This window comes from Eublepharis macularius, chromosome 17 (assembly GCF_028583425.1).
Source record: "Eublepharis macularius isolate TG4126 chromosome 17, MPM_Emac_v1.0, whole genome shotgun sequence".
NCBI classification, from domain to species: Eukaryota; Metazoa; Chordata; class Lepidosauria; order Squamata; family Eublepharidae; genus Eublepharis; species Eublepharis macularius.
In genome coordinates, this window is record NC_072806.1 from 38,933,998 (window position 1) to 38,953,347 (window position 19,350).

Sequence of the window (19,350 nt, forward strand, 5' to 3'; positions counted from 1 at the left end):
GGGGTTACCATTTTTTAGCGGATGCTTTGGTTTCTTGCCCTGTGGTTTAAAATTCTGTACAAATTACACTTCTTCTTTCTTTGAACAGCTTGGATTTCCCTGCTGGATTGCAGTCTGCTTCTTTGGGACATCTTGGCGTGGTTTCTGTTTTGCTTTGAACTGCAGGCATTTTGTATGTTTGTGTTTCTGGGTATGTGTTACTGATTGTGGGCCTTGATGGCCAAAAGGTGGGCTGACAGGCTGTCAAATAAATAAATAAATAACACACACACCCTCCTCCATAGAACCCTGGGGACTGTAGTTTTTGCCAAGAAAGGATGTGCTCATGTTTTTCTGTGGTTTTCCTGCATCCTCTACAACTCCCAGGAATCTATGAGGGGGGGGGGGAGGGTTGCAAGATGTCCGGTTTTGAACTGGGCAGTTTGGTATTTGTTCTTTCTGTCCAGGAAATTAATTGAGAAAAGTCTGGACATACAAATGTCTGGCATTTTCTTATTAAGAGTTTCAAGAAACAGGCAGCTCCAAAAATACAGAGTTGAGGGATCTCAAGGGTTAAAATAGAAAACAAGCAAGAAAATAAAGGGGCGAAAAAGAAACCAGACCAAATCAAATCAGGCTTGGCTGGGAGGGAGGCAGGTGGGAGGCAAACGGTAGCTGAAGCTAGCATTTCCTTGGTGCCTCACCTGGGAGAAGTTAACAGTCCTACTCCTCAAGCAACAGAGTTGACGACACAGGAGTCCCCTCTGCTGCAAGGTGGGCAGTTAACTTTTGCTCATTCATGTGTTTTTTCCTTTCTCCTTCTCACTTAGAGAGCTGCTTTGCCTGCCCCGCCTCACCCACAGCCTCCGAGCTGGCTGCTGCTTCTGGCTCCCATCTGGGAAAAAGCAGACAGCTTTTTTTTTTCTGCAAAAAAGAGCAGGGGACACAGACCAAACAAGTGCTAGAAGCCAGCACGATAAAGAACTAATCTTGTTTTCACCATTCCTCCCCTTGCTTTCCTCCCTCCCACCCTCGGCAATTGGTGGCAGCAGCTTCCCCCCCGCCCCCCCCAAAGCCTCTGCTTCTCTGATTCCAGAGGCAACGAGGGTGGGATGGAGGGGGGTGGGCATTGTGGTTTATGTGTCCTAACGGTGTACATATTTATTTCATTTATATCCCAATTTTCTCCCTAATGGGGTTACAACATTCTACCCTAATCCAGTAACCCTTCGATTGGGAATCACTAAACTGCCCATCTGGCAGGCAGGAGATCTGCCTGCCAGTGCTGGTGTGGTGTGAAGTGCACACAGCTGCAGTAGCACTTTGTGGCCTGGTTCTTTCTCTGCTTCTGGTGGTCCCGGGATGGTCGACAAATTCTTATTAAGTGTATCCAGTATTTTTGCTGAAATCATTTGGCAACCCTAATGGGAGGAGAAGATTAAAGTTAGGAATTGCTTCTGACCTGATGGGATTTTGCCCAAGTTGAAGGTTTCACTGTCTTTTTAAAATTATTTATTTCTTTATTTTTGTATGAGAAATTGAGGGGGGGGGGGAGAATTCAATACAAGGCCAATATGACCCATTATTTGACTTTGGTGAAAGTCTTAAGGGTTGTAATCCAATTCATAGTTAGACACCAGTGGATTCAAGCGCGCTTAACCGAGGGTTGGATTGGAGCCTTAAATGGCCTTGGTTCTGCAGTGTACATACAACATTCTATATATACAGGACAACTTCAGTATCAGTACAGAGATGTAGAGCAAGCGTAGCACATTCTGCATAATACGCCTTTCAGTTCTGATTCTAGCTTGCATGTCAATTTTTCGAAAAAGAATCAATTTACAAGCTCTTATCCAGGAATACACATTTTTAAAAAGTCAATTACTATTACAGTTCTATTAAAATATACAGACATTAATCAGAAATTTACAGAATAAATAGAATTAAATAACATAACGTATGCTGTCTTTAAAAGGCCAAAACCTGCTCATTTCTTCCATGAAGGCAATCTTAATTTTGCGTTGGAAGGAAAGCAGAATTTGGCCTTCTGTGGTGTCAAAGAAGAATATATGTTCAAATTGTATGGCTAGAAGGTTAGCTGTGGTTGAGATCTTGCTTTGCTAATGTTTTGGTTGGATTTCAGTTCATCAGAGTCAGTTTGGTTCTCGTGCAGAAACACAGCCCCAAAAATGTCTTCATGATAGCGTTTCTTTCTCTGTGAAAACAAAGAAAGGTTTTTAAAAAGAACCTTAACATTCATGCTTCAGTCATCCAATTTATCAAAGACAGGGCCTGTTTTCCACTGTCTGCCCCTGCTCAGTCACTGGCCACTTCCACATGGCTTACCTTTGCTCGTAACGACCCAGAACATCATGCAAAAAACGCGGATGATTGCGTTTTCTCGCGTGAGATTTGCACAACGTTGTGTGATGTCGCGCAAATGTCACGTGAGAAAACAATCTTCCGCGTTTTTTGCGCGATGTTCCGGGTTGTTACGAGCAAAGGTAAGCCATGTGGAAATGGCCATTGTCCGAAATGCCTTTTGTGCGTACATTTTAAAAAGTGTTGCTGGTATGGGTTGCTGAGGGGTTAACCAGACATCATGTATAAACAAACATTTCCTTGACCCACATCTGCCTTTCTTCACGCATGCAAGTGATACGCCATTCTAGCCGCGTTTGCATTCATCCTTGTAGTCCCTTACCCCTGTCCGAATGTGGCTTTTATCATCCAGACATCATGTCACTATTCTTTGCAGTTTCAATCATGCACCTTAACTCCTTCAAAATAAGAGGTGTGGGGTGGTTGGTATCACTATATGGCCAGAAGGTGACGTCAGTAATAATATTCAGTGGTCCCTTGGGGTCAGGAAGCAATTTTCCCCAGGCCAATACAGCTAGGGATTCTGATGGTGTTTTGCCATCTTCTGGGCATGGAGCAAGGAGCACTGGGTGTGTGTATGTGGAGCAGGGGAGGGAGTTGTGAATTTCCTGCATCATGCAGGAGGTTGGACTAGATGACCCTAGAGGTCCCAACCCTATGATTCTATGATAGGAGTAAGTATCCTACAGTCCTAATGGATTTTGGGGGGAAGAAATCAGCTTATATATGTGAAGCAGCCTGAATAGCCCAGACTAGTCTCATAAGAGCTTAGAAGCTAACCAGGGTTGGCCATGGTTAGTAGTTGGATAGGAGACTACCAAGGAAGATATGGACTGTTTTACAGAGGAAAGCAATGGCAAATCACTTTTGTTGCCTTGAAAACCCCATGAGGGGTTGCCATGTTGGTTGCAATTAGGTGGAACTTACTATTATTGTTGTTGTTATTCACAGTCCACCAGATGTTTGGGCTGCAATTCTTTGGTGCTTCACTGACTAGAATTTTATCCAGGAATCTAGGAGTCAGTGAAGTGTCAGCTTCGTGTGGGGCAGGTCCCAAGTAGTGGGGTCTGTTTGCAACTGTCCAGTTGTTCTCCTTTCTCTGCTAATATTGCCTAGATGATTAGTTAGTCCTTGTGGGCTTGCACCTAGCACTTCTATCACTGGAATGTTGTTGTTGTTGTTATTGTTTGGGTGGATGTTTAAATAATCAATCATGCACAAGTTTGCATGTTTGCAAGGTCATAGGTATCTGTTATCCAGTACTAAACATTTTTGACAATACCCACCCACTTTTCCACCCTACGTAGAAACCAAAACATAAAAACACCTTTGGCACATGGCACAGCAGTGCCCCTTGTGCAATGCAAGTGTGGTGGACAAAAAAAAATCCCTTTGAGGTTGAAACAATAGACCATACAAAGTTTTCTCCAAACAAATCAATAAGGGAACCAGTACAAATTTAATCAAAGAATAAATAATTAAAAATGGTGATTAAAAACATGGCAGTATAGTTCCCATATTAGTACAATACCATTGTACAGGGCCATTGTTTTCCTTCTCTCTCTCTCTCTCTTTTTGTTTTTGATTTGTGATACCAGGACAAAAAAAATCACACAGAGAAACAGAGATACCAAGGTAAACCTAACCAACAGGTGACACTCGGCACTACCCTCTTCAGGAGGTGGGGAAATACAAGCACCCCGTATGTGAGAACAGAGATGAAATGTGGGCAAAGAAGAGGCAGAGTATGAAGCTGTGCCTACATAAGCAAAAGAACATGACATGCATGGGTAATTGTAAATAATCATGTCTGGATGGACGCTGAAGTTGTTTTCAAGGTTCAGGTTCTATTTGGGGATCTCTGGAAGTTAAATCTCTGAGTAGGTGGGCTGTGTCTTGTTTCTAGGATGCATGAATTTCAATGCATGTGCATGAACACTAAGGCAGCATGCGATACACAGCTCGCCCTTTCACACATTGCAGTTGCTGAGGCACATGTGTGAACTGTTGATAGCCTATGTCTGTGATGCTCAAAGGCATGGTTGCAGTTTGATCCGTTGCTCAGCATTTGATTGTACTAGGTGTCCTTTCAGCTAAGGCTGTTGTTCGGGGAGCATCTGTATGCTTTCTCCACCCATGTCCTTTGATTTGGCAATGTCCATGTTCCCAGTAAGGGTGTGGGGCTTCACTGCTTGGCTTCTCCAAGAAATATGAGTGCAGCCCTATTGTTGTTTATTAATTTACTTCATTTATACCCTGCCTTTTCCCCCAGAGGGGATCCAAAGCGGCCTACATCACTCTCTTCTGCTCCATTTTATCCTCAGAACAGCCCAAAGTCATTCAGCAAGCGTCACTGGCAGAGTGGAGATTTGGACCAGGTCCTAATTCAACGCTTTTACCTGTCAGGATGTCTCCTGTCATACTCTGCAAGGCCTGCTTTGATTCTGTGTGACTCTGATGCTAGAAGCTGTTCGCTGCCTGGAATGTGACTGCCTGCTCTGATCTCTTCCTCAGCCTGCGGTTTCTCTTTCGCCTGGGAAGGCCTTGGATTTTCTCACATCTCATCTCTGCTGTGTTCTGCTGTTCCTCTTACTAGCTAACTGTTCTCAGAAGGGGGCTGGGGCTGGGGCTGGGCTTAGACTCCTATATACTCCACGTGCCTAGCAAAGGATGTAGTAGTGAATGCACTAGCAGCTTGTCAAATAAAATGCTTTAACTTGTGCAGTTCCTGGACTCATGCAGGGAAGTTTTTGAGAGTTACTTGGCAGAACCTCACATGACCCAGAGTTCCCCGACATAGTGCCCATGGGCACCAAGGCACCCGCAGACATGTTTTCAGACACCTGCCATGTGCTTCAGGAAAGTCAGCAGGACTATTGTGATGGAAGAACCAATGACTTGGGGGCGTCATACAAATAAATGGGTTTTTCACTGAGGAAGACCCAGAGCCCTATGAATAGGATCCGTGGATCAGCCATGAGGTGGTGGGTCCAGAGAGCCCCAGAGCAGCCGTTCCCCTTCCCTCCTGCTCTTCTCTCTGCGTGTATTTTATCCTTCCTTCTCCCTCATGGGCCCTCTGTGTGCGTATGTTCCCCATTTTGCAGGTGCTTGTGTGCTTGACTCCACCTCCTGTGGCTGCCATTTTGTAGTGGCACCTGCCACCCTGCCTCAAAAAGGTTGGGGATCCCTGCTCTAAGCTCGACACAGCAGTGTACAGAGTCCAGCCCAATGTACGGGTGAAGCAGAGCAAGGCGTCAAAGGGCGGTGGGGAGGGGGGGATCAAGCACTGTGTGGTCCCGCCTTAAAACAGACCTGTGATGACGGACACTAGACCCCACATCCCAGTGTGAATTCCGTTCTGGGTTGGATGCAGTAGCGATTTGAGCAATGTACCTTCAGCTGAAAGACACAGTCTTCTGCTTGCTCGTCTGTCAAGCCCAGACGCTTTGCAAAGATCTCCTTCAAAGTTTGAGTCACGTCCCTGGCCATGCATACGTCCCCGCAGACGTACAGGTGGCCCTCCTCTTCATGCAGCAGTCTGTGTATGTCTGCCTCGAGTTTGCTCTGAAGAAGGTCTTGGACATAGACCTAAAAAGAGAAGCACATCAGCAGTCCAGATTTCGTTATTTAAGGAGTGCAGCAGAGGATCTCCACCCTTCCCGTCCCAGGCCCCAAATTCTTTATATGCTAATGGCCTGTCCCATTGCCATTTTTTCAAACAATTTAGCACCCTTGCAAAAGGAGGGGTCCATACAGACATATTTACAAAGAAAAAGGGGTCAATGTGTGAGGGGTTTTTGCTGCTTATGGACAAATTCCTTGGCCGCCTCTTTTACTCCTCAAATGACAAATTCACTCCTGCACTCAGTTATGACTTTCCTCTTCACCTTTCCCCCCAACTTGGGTTATATATATATAAAGGGCCATCCAAGATCTAGCTTTTCATTTGAAAAATTGCTCCTGGGACGGCTGGGGAGGTAACGAGGAGGGTCCCCTTAAACATACTCATTTGCTCTGGGCTGAGGCTGCAAACATTTTCAGTAATTAAGGGATTAAAATACTTCTATCTCACTGTTCCTTGTCGGTCAAAGCAGCTTAAAAATCACAATTTAAAATATTACAATTTAAAATATACGAAATAAAGCCCCAAATCGTAGGAAGAATGAATTCCCCCTAAGCTTAGGAGAGAGTCCAAAATGGCGTGTGTGTATTCCACAACAGGCTCAACAGCTCAAAGGCCATATGGGGAAATAGACAGCAGAACCCACCAAATTCTTTCAAGGAAGCCACGATGGTTTCTCGAGAGCGAGGGCCTCACCAGCTGGCCCCTTCATTTGGGCAGCCCATGGTTTAGTGCTATGACAGTTAAGTTTCAAACAAGTTTAAATGTGTAGGGTAGACATGTCCTTAGTAATCCACCAGAAACAGTTCATGTCTTGGTTGCTACGGGACCGTTTCTGCAGGGTGTTGGTTTTCCAGCCGGGGGTTCTCAGAAGCTTAATTCTTGAGAAGCAACAACTGCAGATTTTGCAATTGATTTTGCATCTTGTTAAACATGCGCCAATCACCTGGTCTGCTTAGTTCAGCCCTGATCTACTGGCTGAGCAGGTGTGCATCAGATTTTTTCCCCCAAACAGCAAGTGCATGAAAATACTCCTGATCTAAACAGACTGGCGGCCACTACTGTCACTACGGATGACGTAATGAACACTGAGTGGTGGATTTTTTAAAAGACAGCATTTATTTATGAGTGATTCATATGATCCATGACATATTGAGCTGTTATTTAAGCCATTGCCTGCTGAGTGGGGCAGTTGGCACAGCAAGGATGGGAGGGTGCGGGGGGGAGGTAGAACTGCATTGGACTGCGTCACGACACATGCTCTGTACTGTACTGTTAGGAAAGAATACATGGAAGCAGCCAGCCCAATAGCCATGAATGGAGTCAACAACAGTCCATTGAAAAATTGGCTCCCTGTTGGCAACTGGCAACCAGTAAGTGAGACAAACCAACCAATGTTTGGGCATCTCCAGACAAGAGTCCTTCAATGGAAAGATCCAAAAATGGTGGACCAACTTCTCTTCAAGGCATCTTTGTCCTTTTCCAGACCTTGCTTTGCAGCATGCGTTCACCAAGGAGCATAGGACACACTCTCAATTTGCACAGGAAAAGGTGTGGCAGGTTCCTTGCATGAACTGAGCATGTACTCTCAGCACCATGGACTAGTGGATGCCTCATCACATAAAATCACCTCTGGGAGTAATGGGTCTGATACACAGTGCTAGGAGGAAACATACAGGCAAGGCCTTGGCCTCTTGGCCCTGTTCTGCTAGCAGGATGCTGGAGAAGGTGGACCACCAGGGCTCTTCTTAGGAAGAGCTACTCTGTTGCTGACACCTTTCCTCAAAAGCAAAATGCAAGAGGGATTGATTACCTTGGGTTCGCCATCCTGTCTGGAATAAGCTGTGTAGACCTCCTGGAGGACCCCTTTCTCTTTCATTTCCTTCATTTCCTCTTTGTAAAGGTGATCGAGGTTGGAGTGCCGGCAGCCAAACAAGAGCGTCATGCCTTTCCCTTTGATTCCTAAAACCAGCAACCAAAATTCTCATTAGGATTAACTCTTTTAAACATTTCTGTCCCACCTATGAATCAGAGCGCTTATAATCAACAATCAGAAAACATAAAACCATTAAAATAGTAGGGGCGGGGGGAAACAGCAGAAAAATAAAACCATTAAGTAGCTAAAACACTAAAACTAAAAAATCATAAACAGAACTAATCATAATTAAAAAATAAATAAGCAGCAACAGATAACATCATTATTATTCAGCATCAGAGGTTGGGAACAAAAAATAGAACCCAAAAGCTGAGAAAGGTAAATAGAAAGCATCTAGAAAGTCAACATATCCAGCCTAATACAAACATCTGGGGCAGGGAGTGTTCCAAAGTTGGGGAGCCACAACAGAAAACACCACGCAACTAGTCGCCTCCAAAAAGAGGGGGAGGCTCTGCCTCAAATGAAATTGGCAAGAACATACAGCAGAAGCCATCCTGGTCCTGTATATTCTGTGATCCCACATCATTCAGAAGGCGTGTGATTCAGTGCCCCCGCTTTGCATGCAGCAGGTTCTGGGTTCCGTTCCCAGTGGGCTGTCTAAAGGCCAGAGGTCTGACTCACAGCTAAATCAAGCGTGCCCTGGAATTTGCGTATTCACCACATTTTTAAAAACTCTGTCGTCAGACACTGGGCACCCTTCTTTGGATCAGGATTGAGGTTATGCCTCCCCACAATCCCATTTTCCTAATCTAAATAACTAACTTGCCCTGTTGGGGTAAACATATGCATAGTATAACCAGCCCACCCTTTGTACCATGGGCCCAATATCAATTAAGCTCCTCTGAACTGAGAAATTAAGTTTTAAAATATTTCAAGGTGTTCTGAACAATGGAACTGCCAATGGAACTCTGGCTTGGCCTTCTGGATAAGGCAGGTCATCTGCAGTCTTTCTTTTAAGAGGCTTAACCCCTCCATTGCTTCATCTCAGCCTCCCACTCCCAGCTGTACTCACACCTGTGGACTGACTGTGAGTTCATTACGCTCCCTTAAGTACAAGATTTTGCATCCCTAACCTTTGTGTTCCAAGTCATGGAGACGTTGTTGCCAGAAGCTTCGAAACGGGGCGATTCCTGTGCCAGGGCCTATCAGAATGCATGGTTTGTTCGGGTCTTTTGGAAGCTGGAATCCATTAGCACTAATAATATGAAAAACAGAGAATGGGTTAATAAATACAGACACAGAAGTCTCCTTTCTGGCTAGAATGAGGGTCCACCATTCTGACTACAAACCAATACAGCATTTGTGGGCCACAGCAGTCATCAGTCCCCCTTTAAGACTCACCTGCTAAGAATTTTTAAGGGTTTAGGGCCTACCTGCGCGAAACATCCCACGTCCGCCGGACAATCATAGAGATGCAATTAGGGGTCTCTGTTGAAGTTTGTTTGATTGTTTGTTTGTTTGTTTGTTTGTTTGTTTGTTTGTTTGTTTGTTTGTTTGTTTGTTTGTTTGTTTGTTTGTTTGTTTGTACCCTGCCCTCCCAACAAATGGGCTCAGGGTGGCTAACAACGTTCATAAAACACAGTGAATTGATCACAAAACCATAAAATCAATAATAATCTTTAAAAAGTCATTAAAATAGTCCAGGCACATTTGGGAGTCCGTATATGGGCATAGCAGATGGCCGAGGGCAGCCCCAGAAAAAGTGGTGGTCTTAGATGGAAGGAGGAGGACACCCGCTGGCACTCAGCCGAAGGCCCGGCGGAACATTTCCGTTTTACAGGCCCTGCAGAACTGTAAAAGGTCCCGCAGGGCCCGGATCTCCAGCAGGAGAGCGTTCCACCAGGCCGGGGCCAGGGCAGAAAAAGCCCTGGCCCTGGTTGAGGCCAGACGGATGTCCTTCGGGCCGGGGACCACCAGGAGTTGCTTGTCTGCAGAACTCAATGCCCTGCAGGGGACGTAATGGAAAAGGAGGTCCCACAGGTATGCTGGTCCCAGTCCATGAAGGGCTTTAAACACGAAGGTTAACACCTGGAACCGGATCCGAACTCCACCGGGAGCCAGTGCAGCTGGCACAGAACAGGATGAATGTGTGCTCGGATTGGCGTTCCAGTAAGGACATGTGCTGCTGCATTCTGGACCAGCTCTAACTTCCAGGTCAGGCCAAAGAGCAGCCCAGCGTAGAGTGAGTTGCAGTAGTCTAGCCTGGAGGTGACCATTGCATGGATTACTGTGGCCAGGTCCCAGGGTGAAAGACAGGGCGCCAGTTGCCTGGCCTGTTGAAGATGAAAAAAGGAAGACCTGGCAACGGTCGTGACCTGGGCCTCCATTGAAAGTGTGGCATCCAAGGTCACACCCAGGCTCCTCACCGTCGGCGAAGGTTTCAGTTGTACCCCATCGAAGATTAGGAGCCAGGTCTGCAGCTCAATCGCCCCACGACCCAGACACAGAACCTCTGTCTTCAGGGGATTCAATTTCAGGCAACTCTGATGTAACCATACTGTCACAGCCTCAAGACCCTTAGCCAAGGAATCCAGAGCAAGATCAGACTGGCCATCCATCAGCAGATAGAGCTGAGTGTCATCTGCATACTGGTGACAACCCAGCCCAAAGCTGTGAGCTAACAGGGTGAGGGGGCGCATATAGATGTTAAAGAGCATCGGGGAAAGAATCGCCCCCTGAGGGATGCCGCATACCAAAGTATGGCGAGTGGACATCTGTTCCCCGAGTGCCACCCTCTGTCTCCGATTGCGAAGGAAAGAGTTCAGCCATTGCAGGGCCGTCCCCCGAATCCACACATCAGCAAGGCGGTGGGTCAGAAGATTATGATCGACCGTGTCGAATGCTGCTGTAAGGTCTAAAAGTATCAGCAGTGCCGACCCGCCCCGGTCCAGGTGTCGCCGCAGATCATCTGTGAGGGTGACCAGAGCTGTCTCTGTACCATGGCCAGGCCTGAAGCCGAACTTGAATGGGTCCAGGATAGAGGCATCATCCAGGTATACCTGCAGCTGTTCCGCTACCGCCCTCTCAATTACCTTACCCAGGAACAGAAGATTCGAAACTGGGCAGTAATTGGCTGGATCAACAGGATCCAGTGATGGTTTCTTTAATAAGGGCCACACCACTGCCTCCTTCAGTGAGTCTGGGAAAATCCCAGAACTCAGAGAAAGATTAATGATGTCAAGTAATGATGTCAACTTAATTATCAGGTGCATTGGGGCCTGGTTTGGATTAGGGCCACAGCGTGCAGGGAGAGGTGACAGAAGCCTTTATCCTGAAATAGTCCCAAGGAAGTGCCATGAGCTCTGCTGGGGAAAATTATTGAAGCCTATTAGAATTATAGAATCATAGGATTGGAAGGGACCGCCAGCAAAATCCCCTGCACAATGCAGGAAATTAACAAATACCTCCCCCCCACACACACACACGCAGTGACCCCTGCTCTATGCCCAGAAGGTGGCAAAACACCATCAGGATCCCTGGCAAAAATGGTACATATAGTACATGTAAGTTTCCCCACCAGGGCCAAATAGAATCTTTTTTCTTCTTTTTTTTTGGCATTTGGAAAAACACATTAGATGAGCATATAATTTTTTTTAAATCCATTTTTTTTACATCAGAATTTGACATAGCAGTTTTTGACTGTATGTCTTGGAAAATAACAGACATCCCTCTCTGTCCTCTGCTGCCACTACTACTGGATTTACTTGTAAACAACTGCTACAAATGGGATCCTCTCTTTGTTTAATAAGGTTTGGACCCGATAGTGACAGTGGCACTGTCAAATTGGGCTCAGTTGAGACTGGGAGTGGCTAGCTCACTACCCTATTAATCTTGCTCTTCCTATTCACGAGTGGTTAGGTGCAGTCCATACTAGACATGGGCACGAACAGCAATACGAACGAAAAAATGATGACAGGATTAAAGATGGCTGCTAAACAAAAAAACTGTGTTGTAATGGGTGATTTTAACTACCCACACATTGACTGGGCCAATGGGTGTTCGAATCGGGGGAGAGAAAGTGAGTTTCTAGACTGTCTCAATGACTGTGCTATGGAACAGATGGTTACAGAACCTACTAGGGGAAAGGTGATCCTGGATTTGGTCCTCAGTAATGCTGAAGACCTGGTGAGAGATGTAAATGTGATTGCACCACTTGGGAACAGTGACCATAATGTTATTGAGTACAACATATGTATAAATAGGAAATTGCCAAATAAGACCAACACAGCCATGTTTAACTTCAAAAGGGGTAACTTTTCTGAGATGAGGGGGTACGTGAAGAAGAAACTGAAAGGGAAAGTAAAAAAAGGTCAAAACACTTGGGGAATCTTGGAGACTATTTAAAACTACAATCCTGGAAGCTCAAATTAAATATATACCGCTGGTTAGGAAAGGCACAAATAGGTTTAGGAAAAGGCCAGCATGGTTAACAAGCAATGTAATAGAAGCTGTAAAAGGTAAAAAGGATTCTTTTAGGCAGTGGAAAACTAGTCGGAGTGAGGTTGATAAAAAGGAGCATAAGCTGTGGCAAAAAAGTGCAAGTCTGTGATCAGACAGGCAAAAAGGGAATATGAGGAGCATATTGCAAAGAACATAAAGAAAAACAATAAACAATTCTTTAAATATATTAGAAGTAGGAAACCAGCTAGGGAGGCAGTGGGGCCCTTGTATGACCAAGGCGTAAAAGGATTACTAAAGGGTGATAGGGAAATGGCCGAGAAGCTGAATGCGTTCTTTGCTTCTGTCTTCACTGTGGAAGATAAGAAGTGCATGCCCACTCCGGAAGCACTGACTTTGGGAGGGGTTTTGAAAGACCTGAGTCACATTGAGGTGACGAGAGAGGAGGTTATGCGACTGCTAGATAATTTAAAAACTGATAAATCACCGGGCCCAGATGGCATACATCCAAGAGTTCTGAAAGAACTCAAGTGTGAACTTGTAGATTTCCTCACAAAAATATGTAATCTGTCATTAAACTCTGCATCTGTTCCTGAGGACTGGAAGGTAGCTAATGTTGTCCCCATCTTTAAAAAAGGTTCCAGGGGAGATCCGGGAAATTACAGGCCAGTCAGCCTGACGTCAATACCGGGTAAGTTGGTGGAAACTATTATCAAAAATAAAATTAGTGGGCACATTGATGACCAAAAGCTGATGAGGAAAACTCAGCATGGGTTCTGTAAGGGAAGATCTTGTCTCACCAATCTGTTAGAGTTCTTTGAGGGAGTGAACAAACAAGTGGACAAGGGATACCCGATAGATATTGTTTATCTTGACTTCCAGAAAGCTTTTGACAAAGTTCCTCATCAAAGGCTCCTAAGTAAGCTCAGTAGCTATGGGATAAAGGGCCAAGTCCTCTTGTGGATCAAAAACTGGCTAATTAATAGGAAACAGAGAGTGAGTATAAACGGGCACTTCTCACAGTGGAGGGTGGTGAGCAGTGGGGTGCCACAGGGGTCGGTATTGGGTCCAATGCTTTTTAACTTGTTTATTAATGATTTGGAATTGGGATTAAGCAGTGAAGTGGCTAAATTTGCAGATGACACGAAATTGTTCAGGGTGGTGAAAGCCAGAGAGGATTGTGAGGCACTCCAAAGGGATCTGTCGAGGCTAGAAGAGTGGGCATCCATGTGGCAAATGAGGTTCAATGTAGCCAAGTGCAAAGTAATGCACATTGGAACCAAAAATCCAAAATATAAATACAAGTTGATGGGGTCTGAACTGGCGGAGACTGACCAAGAGAGAGATCTTGGAGTCATGATAGATAACTCACTAAAAACGTCAGCACAGTGTGTGACTGCCATAAAAAAAGCTAATGCTATGCTAGGGGTTATTAGGAAAGGGATTGAAAACAAATCAGCCGGTATCATAATGCCTCTGTATAAATCGATGGTGAGGCCTCATTTGGAGTACTGTGTACAGTTCTGGTCGCCACACCTTAAAAAAGATATCATAGCACTGGAAAAAGTACAGAGAAGGGCAACTAAAATGATTAAAGGGTTGGAACACTTTCCCTATGAGGAAAGATTGAGGCGCTTGGGGCTCTTTAGCCTGGAGAAAAGACGACTGAGGGGAGACATGATAGAGGTTTACAAGATAATGCACGGGTTAGAGAAGGTAGAGAAAGATGTGTTTTTCTCCCTTTCTCACAATACAAGAACTCATGGGCACTCTATGAAATTATTGAGCAGTCGGGTTAGAACAGATAGAAGAAAATACTACTTTACACAAAGGGTGATAAACACATGGAATTCGTTGCCACAGGAGGTGGTGGCAGCTACAAGCATTGCCAGCTTCAAGAGGGGACTGGACAAATATATGGAGCAGAGGTCCATCAGTGGCTATTAGCCACAGGAGATAGATGGTATTCTCTTTGTGGGGAGGTGGTGCTCTGTTGTCTTGGTGCTGGAAGGAAGGCAGTGGGAGGGCATCTGGTGTCCTGGCCTCACTGACAGTCCTTTAGATGGCACTGGATTTCTAGCCACTGTGTGTGACAGAATGTTGGACTGGATGGGTCACTGGCCTGATCCAACATGGCTTTGCTTATGTTCTTATGTTCTTAAAACCCACGAACAGCCCTTTCGTCTGTTCCTGAACAAGCCGTTCGTGAGTCCCCATTCCAAACGAACAGGTGGTTGTCACAAGCCTTGTTCATTGCGTTCGGCAGCCATTCGTCAAGCCAGACAATCTGGCGCCTTTCAATCAATTCCCCTGGCAACGGCAGGGACTGAACTCTGTCTGAACTCCTTCTAGCTTTCCTTCTGGCTTTAACCCTTCAGCTTCCAGCAGACAGTCCAGAGAAATAGACAGCAAAGGGGAGGGGGGACCCATGGATCTTACCTTTTAAGATAATGGTTAATGCTGTTATTAAGAAATAAAATTTTTAAACATTTGTGTGTGTGTGTGTGTGTGTGTGATTCTCTGATGTGATGGTGGGGGCTGTTGTAATACTGTAAGATGTGATTTTATAGTGATGATGTGACTTGTGATGGTTAATGTCATTACTGAGAAACAAATTTTTAAAAAATTATTTTTGCTGTGTCTTGTGTGTGTGATTCTCTGGTGCTAAGATAGGGAAGAACGGAGAGTGGCTGTCCAGCCAGCTCTGGGGGTGATGGAGGATTTGGGGGTGCGTGTCATAGCTTCTGCTTTGCTTTCCCAGAGAGGAGCTTGCATCAGGGGTGCAGGCCTGTGCTGTGAGGCACCCACCCTGTGCATTATTGCCCCTAGGAAGCAAAGGCTGTCAAGTTCTCGTCATAGGGAAGAAGGGAGAGTGGCTGGCCAGCCAGCTCTGGGGGTGATGGAGGATTTGGGGGGGGCATGTCTTTGGGTCTGTGGGCCTGCTGGGGGGTGGATTGTGAGTGGGACTGTGGCTGCGGCCATTGGCAGCCACAACCCATGGGTTTCTGCTGTGTGAGAGTTTTCCCTACAGTAGAAATATGGTGTGGGATGGAAATCACCTTGGGGGGAGCATAAAAAGGCCCCCCCAAAGAGTAATCTCCCTGAAACTTGAAGAGAGTGTGGGAGGAGAGGTAGGAGCAGGTGCCCTGAAAATTGGGTGCATTTTGCCTGCAAAATGCCACCCCACGCCTCCTAGAAAGCCTCCTTGTTTTTCCCTATAGGGAATAATGGAGAGTGGAGGAAGATGAGGGTACTTTCTTTGCCCCTCCCCCAAAGTCTAATCGTTCTGAAACTTGGGGGGTTGTTACAGGAGAGTTAGGAGAAGGTCCTCACCAAGTTTGGTGTGATTAGAAAAGAAAATAGCACCCTCAGTCTCCCGGAAAGCCAGGAGCATGTTCCCCATTGAAAATAACGGCAGAATCTTTCCTAATCACACCCGAAGTGACCCAAATTGCGATTTCCAAAGCGGCTTGCCACTTTGGGAGACACTTGATTCTGAATTGTTTGATTCTGAATCACCTTGGCACTGCACACCCCTACTGCAAATGTTACACACCTAAGAAGAGAAATTCCAGGCCTCCTCACCAATCTCACACTATGTAATCCGCCTTGAGTCTCAGTGAGAAAGGCCACTTCCAACACCCACTGCCACCACTGACTTCTTTGTTTATACCCTTGTGCGAAAAACCTTCTACCCACAATGTGGGTTTCAGCCCAAGGAAGCTTCTGCTACAGTTAAGCTGATAGATTTAAGGTGCTTTTCCTTCCAGTACTGGAACTTGAAAAGAGGCTGGAAAACTGACTGGGGGGGGTGATAGTGGGGTAGCTGGGAAGGGTCCAGTACTCCCTGCATGTACACACTGGGCCCTGCCCATCTCCTCCTCTACTAAGTGGGGTGTTTGCCTCTGGAATGCCCTCTCCACTGAGGCTTACCTGGAGCCAAAATATTTTGATCTAGGGGGTTGGATCTTTTTACCTTCATGGTCTGCTTCTGGGCTGAAGTCTAATTTATGGGCATGTTTAGGGTGCTCAGGGGTTATTTTATTCTGATTTTATGCCCTTGGGTTGTCTTGAATGGCTTGTTTTGTTTTTATATTGGTAATTTATGATGTTTTTATGGTATTGTTTTTACTTGTAAGCTGACTTGAGCGGGATTCTACAGAAGCAGCATACAAATCCACTAAATAAGTAAATGTGATGTGAGCTGCCCTGAGCCCATTCGTGGGGAGGGTGGGATATAAGTAAAATAAAATAAAGAAAATAATAATAAATAAAATAATAATAAATAAATAAACAGATAAATAATTCAAAGACATATATTCAAAGCAGAACACATTCCACTAGTATGATATGTTTGCGGGGGCCTGGATATAATTTCTGGTCAGTTCTCAGTGAGCTCCTTACCTGCGCACAAAACAGGGGATTGTTTCTTTCAAGTCGACTGTGTTCAGCCATGTGCTACATACCCCATGGTGCACAGGACCTTTTCCATCTGAGAAAAGGAGAGGAGAAGACAAAGAATGCAATTGTTTCCTGGGAGTAAGCCCCACTAAATAGTCCTCAATAGGATTCTGAGTAGATGTGCTTTGGATTGCTCTCAAAATCTATTTTACGTGTCTGTGAAATATCAGCTGTATCTCCTGACATTGTCACAAAAAAAGCTGAGCAGGTCTTTTCTGTTCTTCTTGTGGTGTCCCTTGAGACATATGTTTGGATGCCCCAGTCAGGAAACACAGCTTGCATGCAAAGGAGTTGCCCCCAAACAGCATCTCCCATTACGAAGCACCCATTACCTCTGGTCCTGTAGGTGACCACAGCGACAGTCAGGTGAAGCTCTCTGGGTTTCCAGTCCTGTGAGGAGCTGATTGAGTAGTATCTGGGTTTTAGCAAAGGCAGCTGAGAGAGCAAGAAAGATGCCGAGATCTCAATGGATGGGAACTCCTCCAAGACTTCCAAGATGGTGGGGCTGTTGTGAAACTTCCACTTGTTGTATTTCTCCAAGCTCTGCAATGCAAAATACGGTCATGAGCAACACTTTAAGATTCACAGAAGAGGCCATTCCAGAAGCCCCCTCTTGGGTGAGAGAGAACATGGAGCGCCTCTTCTAAAATGGTGCCTGCCACTTGCAGTTTTTATAAGGCATGAGGTTAAAATGTTTTTATTTTCCTGGGCTTTTAGAGCCTGCCGACCCACCTACCCTCACCATCTGTGGGGGGGAGGATCTGGGAGTTTTGTTTCAACATTTTCTAAATTAATTGCTACCTTTTTCTTGTTTTAATGTTGCTATTCCTGTGGATTTTATTGGCTTGTTTTCTCTGTTCTTATACACTGGCCGAATCCACATGTCTCAAGTTTTCCGCTTTCCCCCTGCCCATTATTCGCTTCTCAGAGGGCTGTTCACATACTCTTACCTCAATCCCGCCATTCTTTCACGTTGCACCTCAGACAAATTTGTCAAGCGTTCAAACGCTTCTCTTGCGCGGTTCTCACCGTGGATGTGGACAAATAGAAGCGTTTCACAAATAGACCGTCCCCTTCAAACCACCCCACTTCCTTGTTTGCAGCCTTTCCGGAACACCATCCCTCTTTGCCGTGCAGTTATCAAGCTTTTCCACTCTCTCCGCAGCATGCCTGCCCACCCGCCCTTTCTCTCTCTCTCTTTTTTAAAAAGGGAACTTTCCCAGCATTGTTGCACAATCCCGGCCATAAATCTTAATCGGGGTGCTCCAAAATCCCCGCGGAGACATCAAGGGGTGGCGTCATTTCCACTTCCGTGTCATTTTTAGGATACCAAACAGTCGGAAATATCAGTGGCTGTTAAAATTATTTTTTTTAAACTTGAAATTACCGTTATAGTGGAAATCCGTCATTCTAACATTACATTCAAGCGTCAAATAATTAGTCTGCCCATTTGGAGAGTTTGGCTCACCCCCACCTTAAATATCAGTTCAAATTAGCCCGCCAGAATAATGGTCCAATGGATTTCAAAGAAGAAGGCATAGAATAACATTAATCACAGGCATCGTAGGGGTGTGGCCTCACCATAGCAATTTAGCAAAAAAACCCACTATAGTGGAAATCTGATGAAAAAAAGGGGGGGGGGGGAATGAACGTGATGTCGTCATCGGCGACATCGGATCTAAACTTGCCCTGTATTGCGCGATTCTACCAGGGATGTGGATGAAGTATAGCGCGAGGCAGCGGCAGTAAGAGAAGGGATGTGAACACAGACTGGGATATTGTGGGATAGAATCCAGTGCGATTAATGCACATGAAAAGCAGAAGGTAGGGAAGTGTGGATTCGGCCACTGTCTTGAGAAACAAATGGCCCTAAGATGGCATATAAGGAACATAAATAAACCAATATTTAAAGTAATGAATGTTGTACAGTTTATTGGGGGCAATTTATACACTGAGTTTTTAATTGATAAACCTAGCAGATTTTAGTTGACTAAACTGGTTTTATTGAATGCTAATGCAGCGTTCTGGCTCAGAGGATGAGCTGAGACCGATGAGATCCCGGGTTCAAATCACATTGCCACCAGCCAGGCCCTCAAAAGATGACCAGCTGCTGCCTTTCTCACTCAGGCTCAGCACCCCCCCCCCCCAGCAATATGGAAATAATAACTCTGGGTGAAGGGCTTTGGAAGCTTTCTCATTCAACACGGATCCCTAATTTCTCCATTAGCAAATGGAAACGGGCACACCACAAGGCGGCAGCCAAAGGTTTCTGGGTCCTCTCTACTCCATCCTAACTCACATGACCCAAGAGGTCCAGCTTCGCCTTATCTTTCTCTTCTCTTGCTATCTGGGAAAAACTTCTCAGCATCTGTTGCGAAGGAGGGGTCGTGACATCCAGAAAGTACATCAAGGCTTGGGAGAAGGTGCAAGCTGGAAACTTCTTGTCTGCAGTCCAGTAGCCACCTGGGAGTGAAGGGGAGAATGGCCTTTAATAAGAAAAGAAAGGTTTTCCAAAGAGGAAGGCAGTTGGGGAGAGACCTGGTACAGAGCAAAGCAGAGTCATCAAGAAGAC

At 45.6% G+C, this 19,350-nt stretch overlaps 1 protein-coding gene across 1 annotated transcript in view; it reads right to left on the minus strand.

The window, feature by feature from the left end:
* Positions 1-2,065: 2,065 nt before the first annotated feature.
* NOS2 (nitric oxide synthase 2) overlaps positions 2,066-19,350 on the minus strand; it is a 46,139-nt gene continuing 28,854 nt past the window's right edge. Inside the window, exons 19-25 of the mRNA XM_055001116.1 lie at positions 19,078-19,241; positions 17,111-17,321; positions 16,722-16,809; positions 8,993-9,114; positions 7,797-7,945; positions 5,755-5,949; positions 2,066-2,194 (exon numbers count right to left, since the gene is read on the minus strand). Of these exons, the coding sequence (XP_054857091.1) occupies positions 2,066-2,194; positions 5,755-5,949; positions 7,797-7,945; positions 8,993-9,114; positions 16,722-16,809; positions 17,111-17,321; positions 19,078-19,241 (1,058 nt within the window). The remainder of the gene's footprint in view (positions 2,195-5,754; positions 5,950-7,796; positions 7,946-8,992; positions 9,115-16,721; positions 16,810-17,110; positions 17,322-19,077; positions 19,242-19,350) is intronic.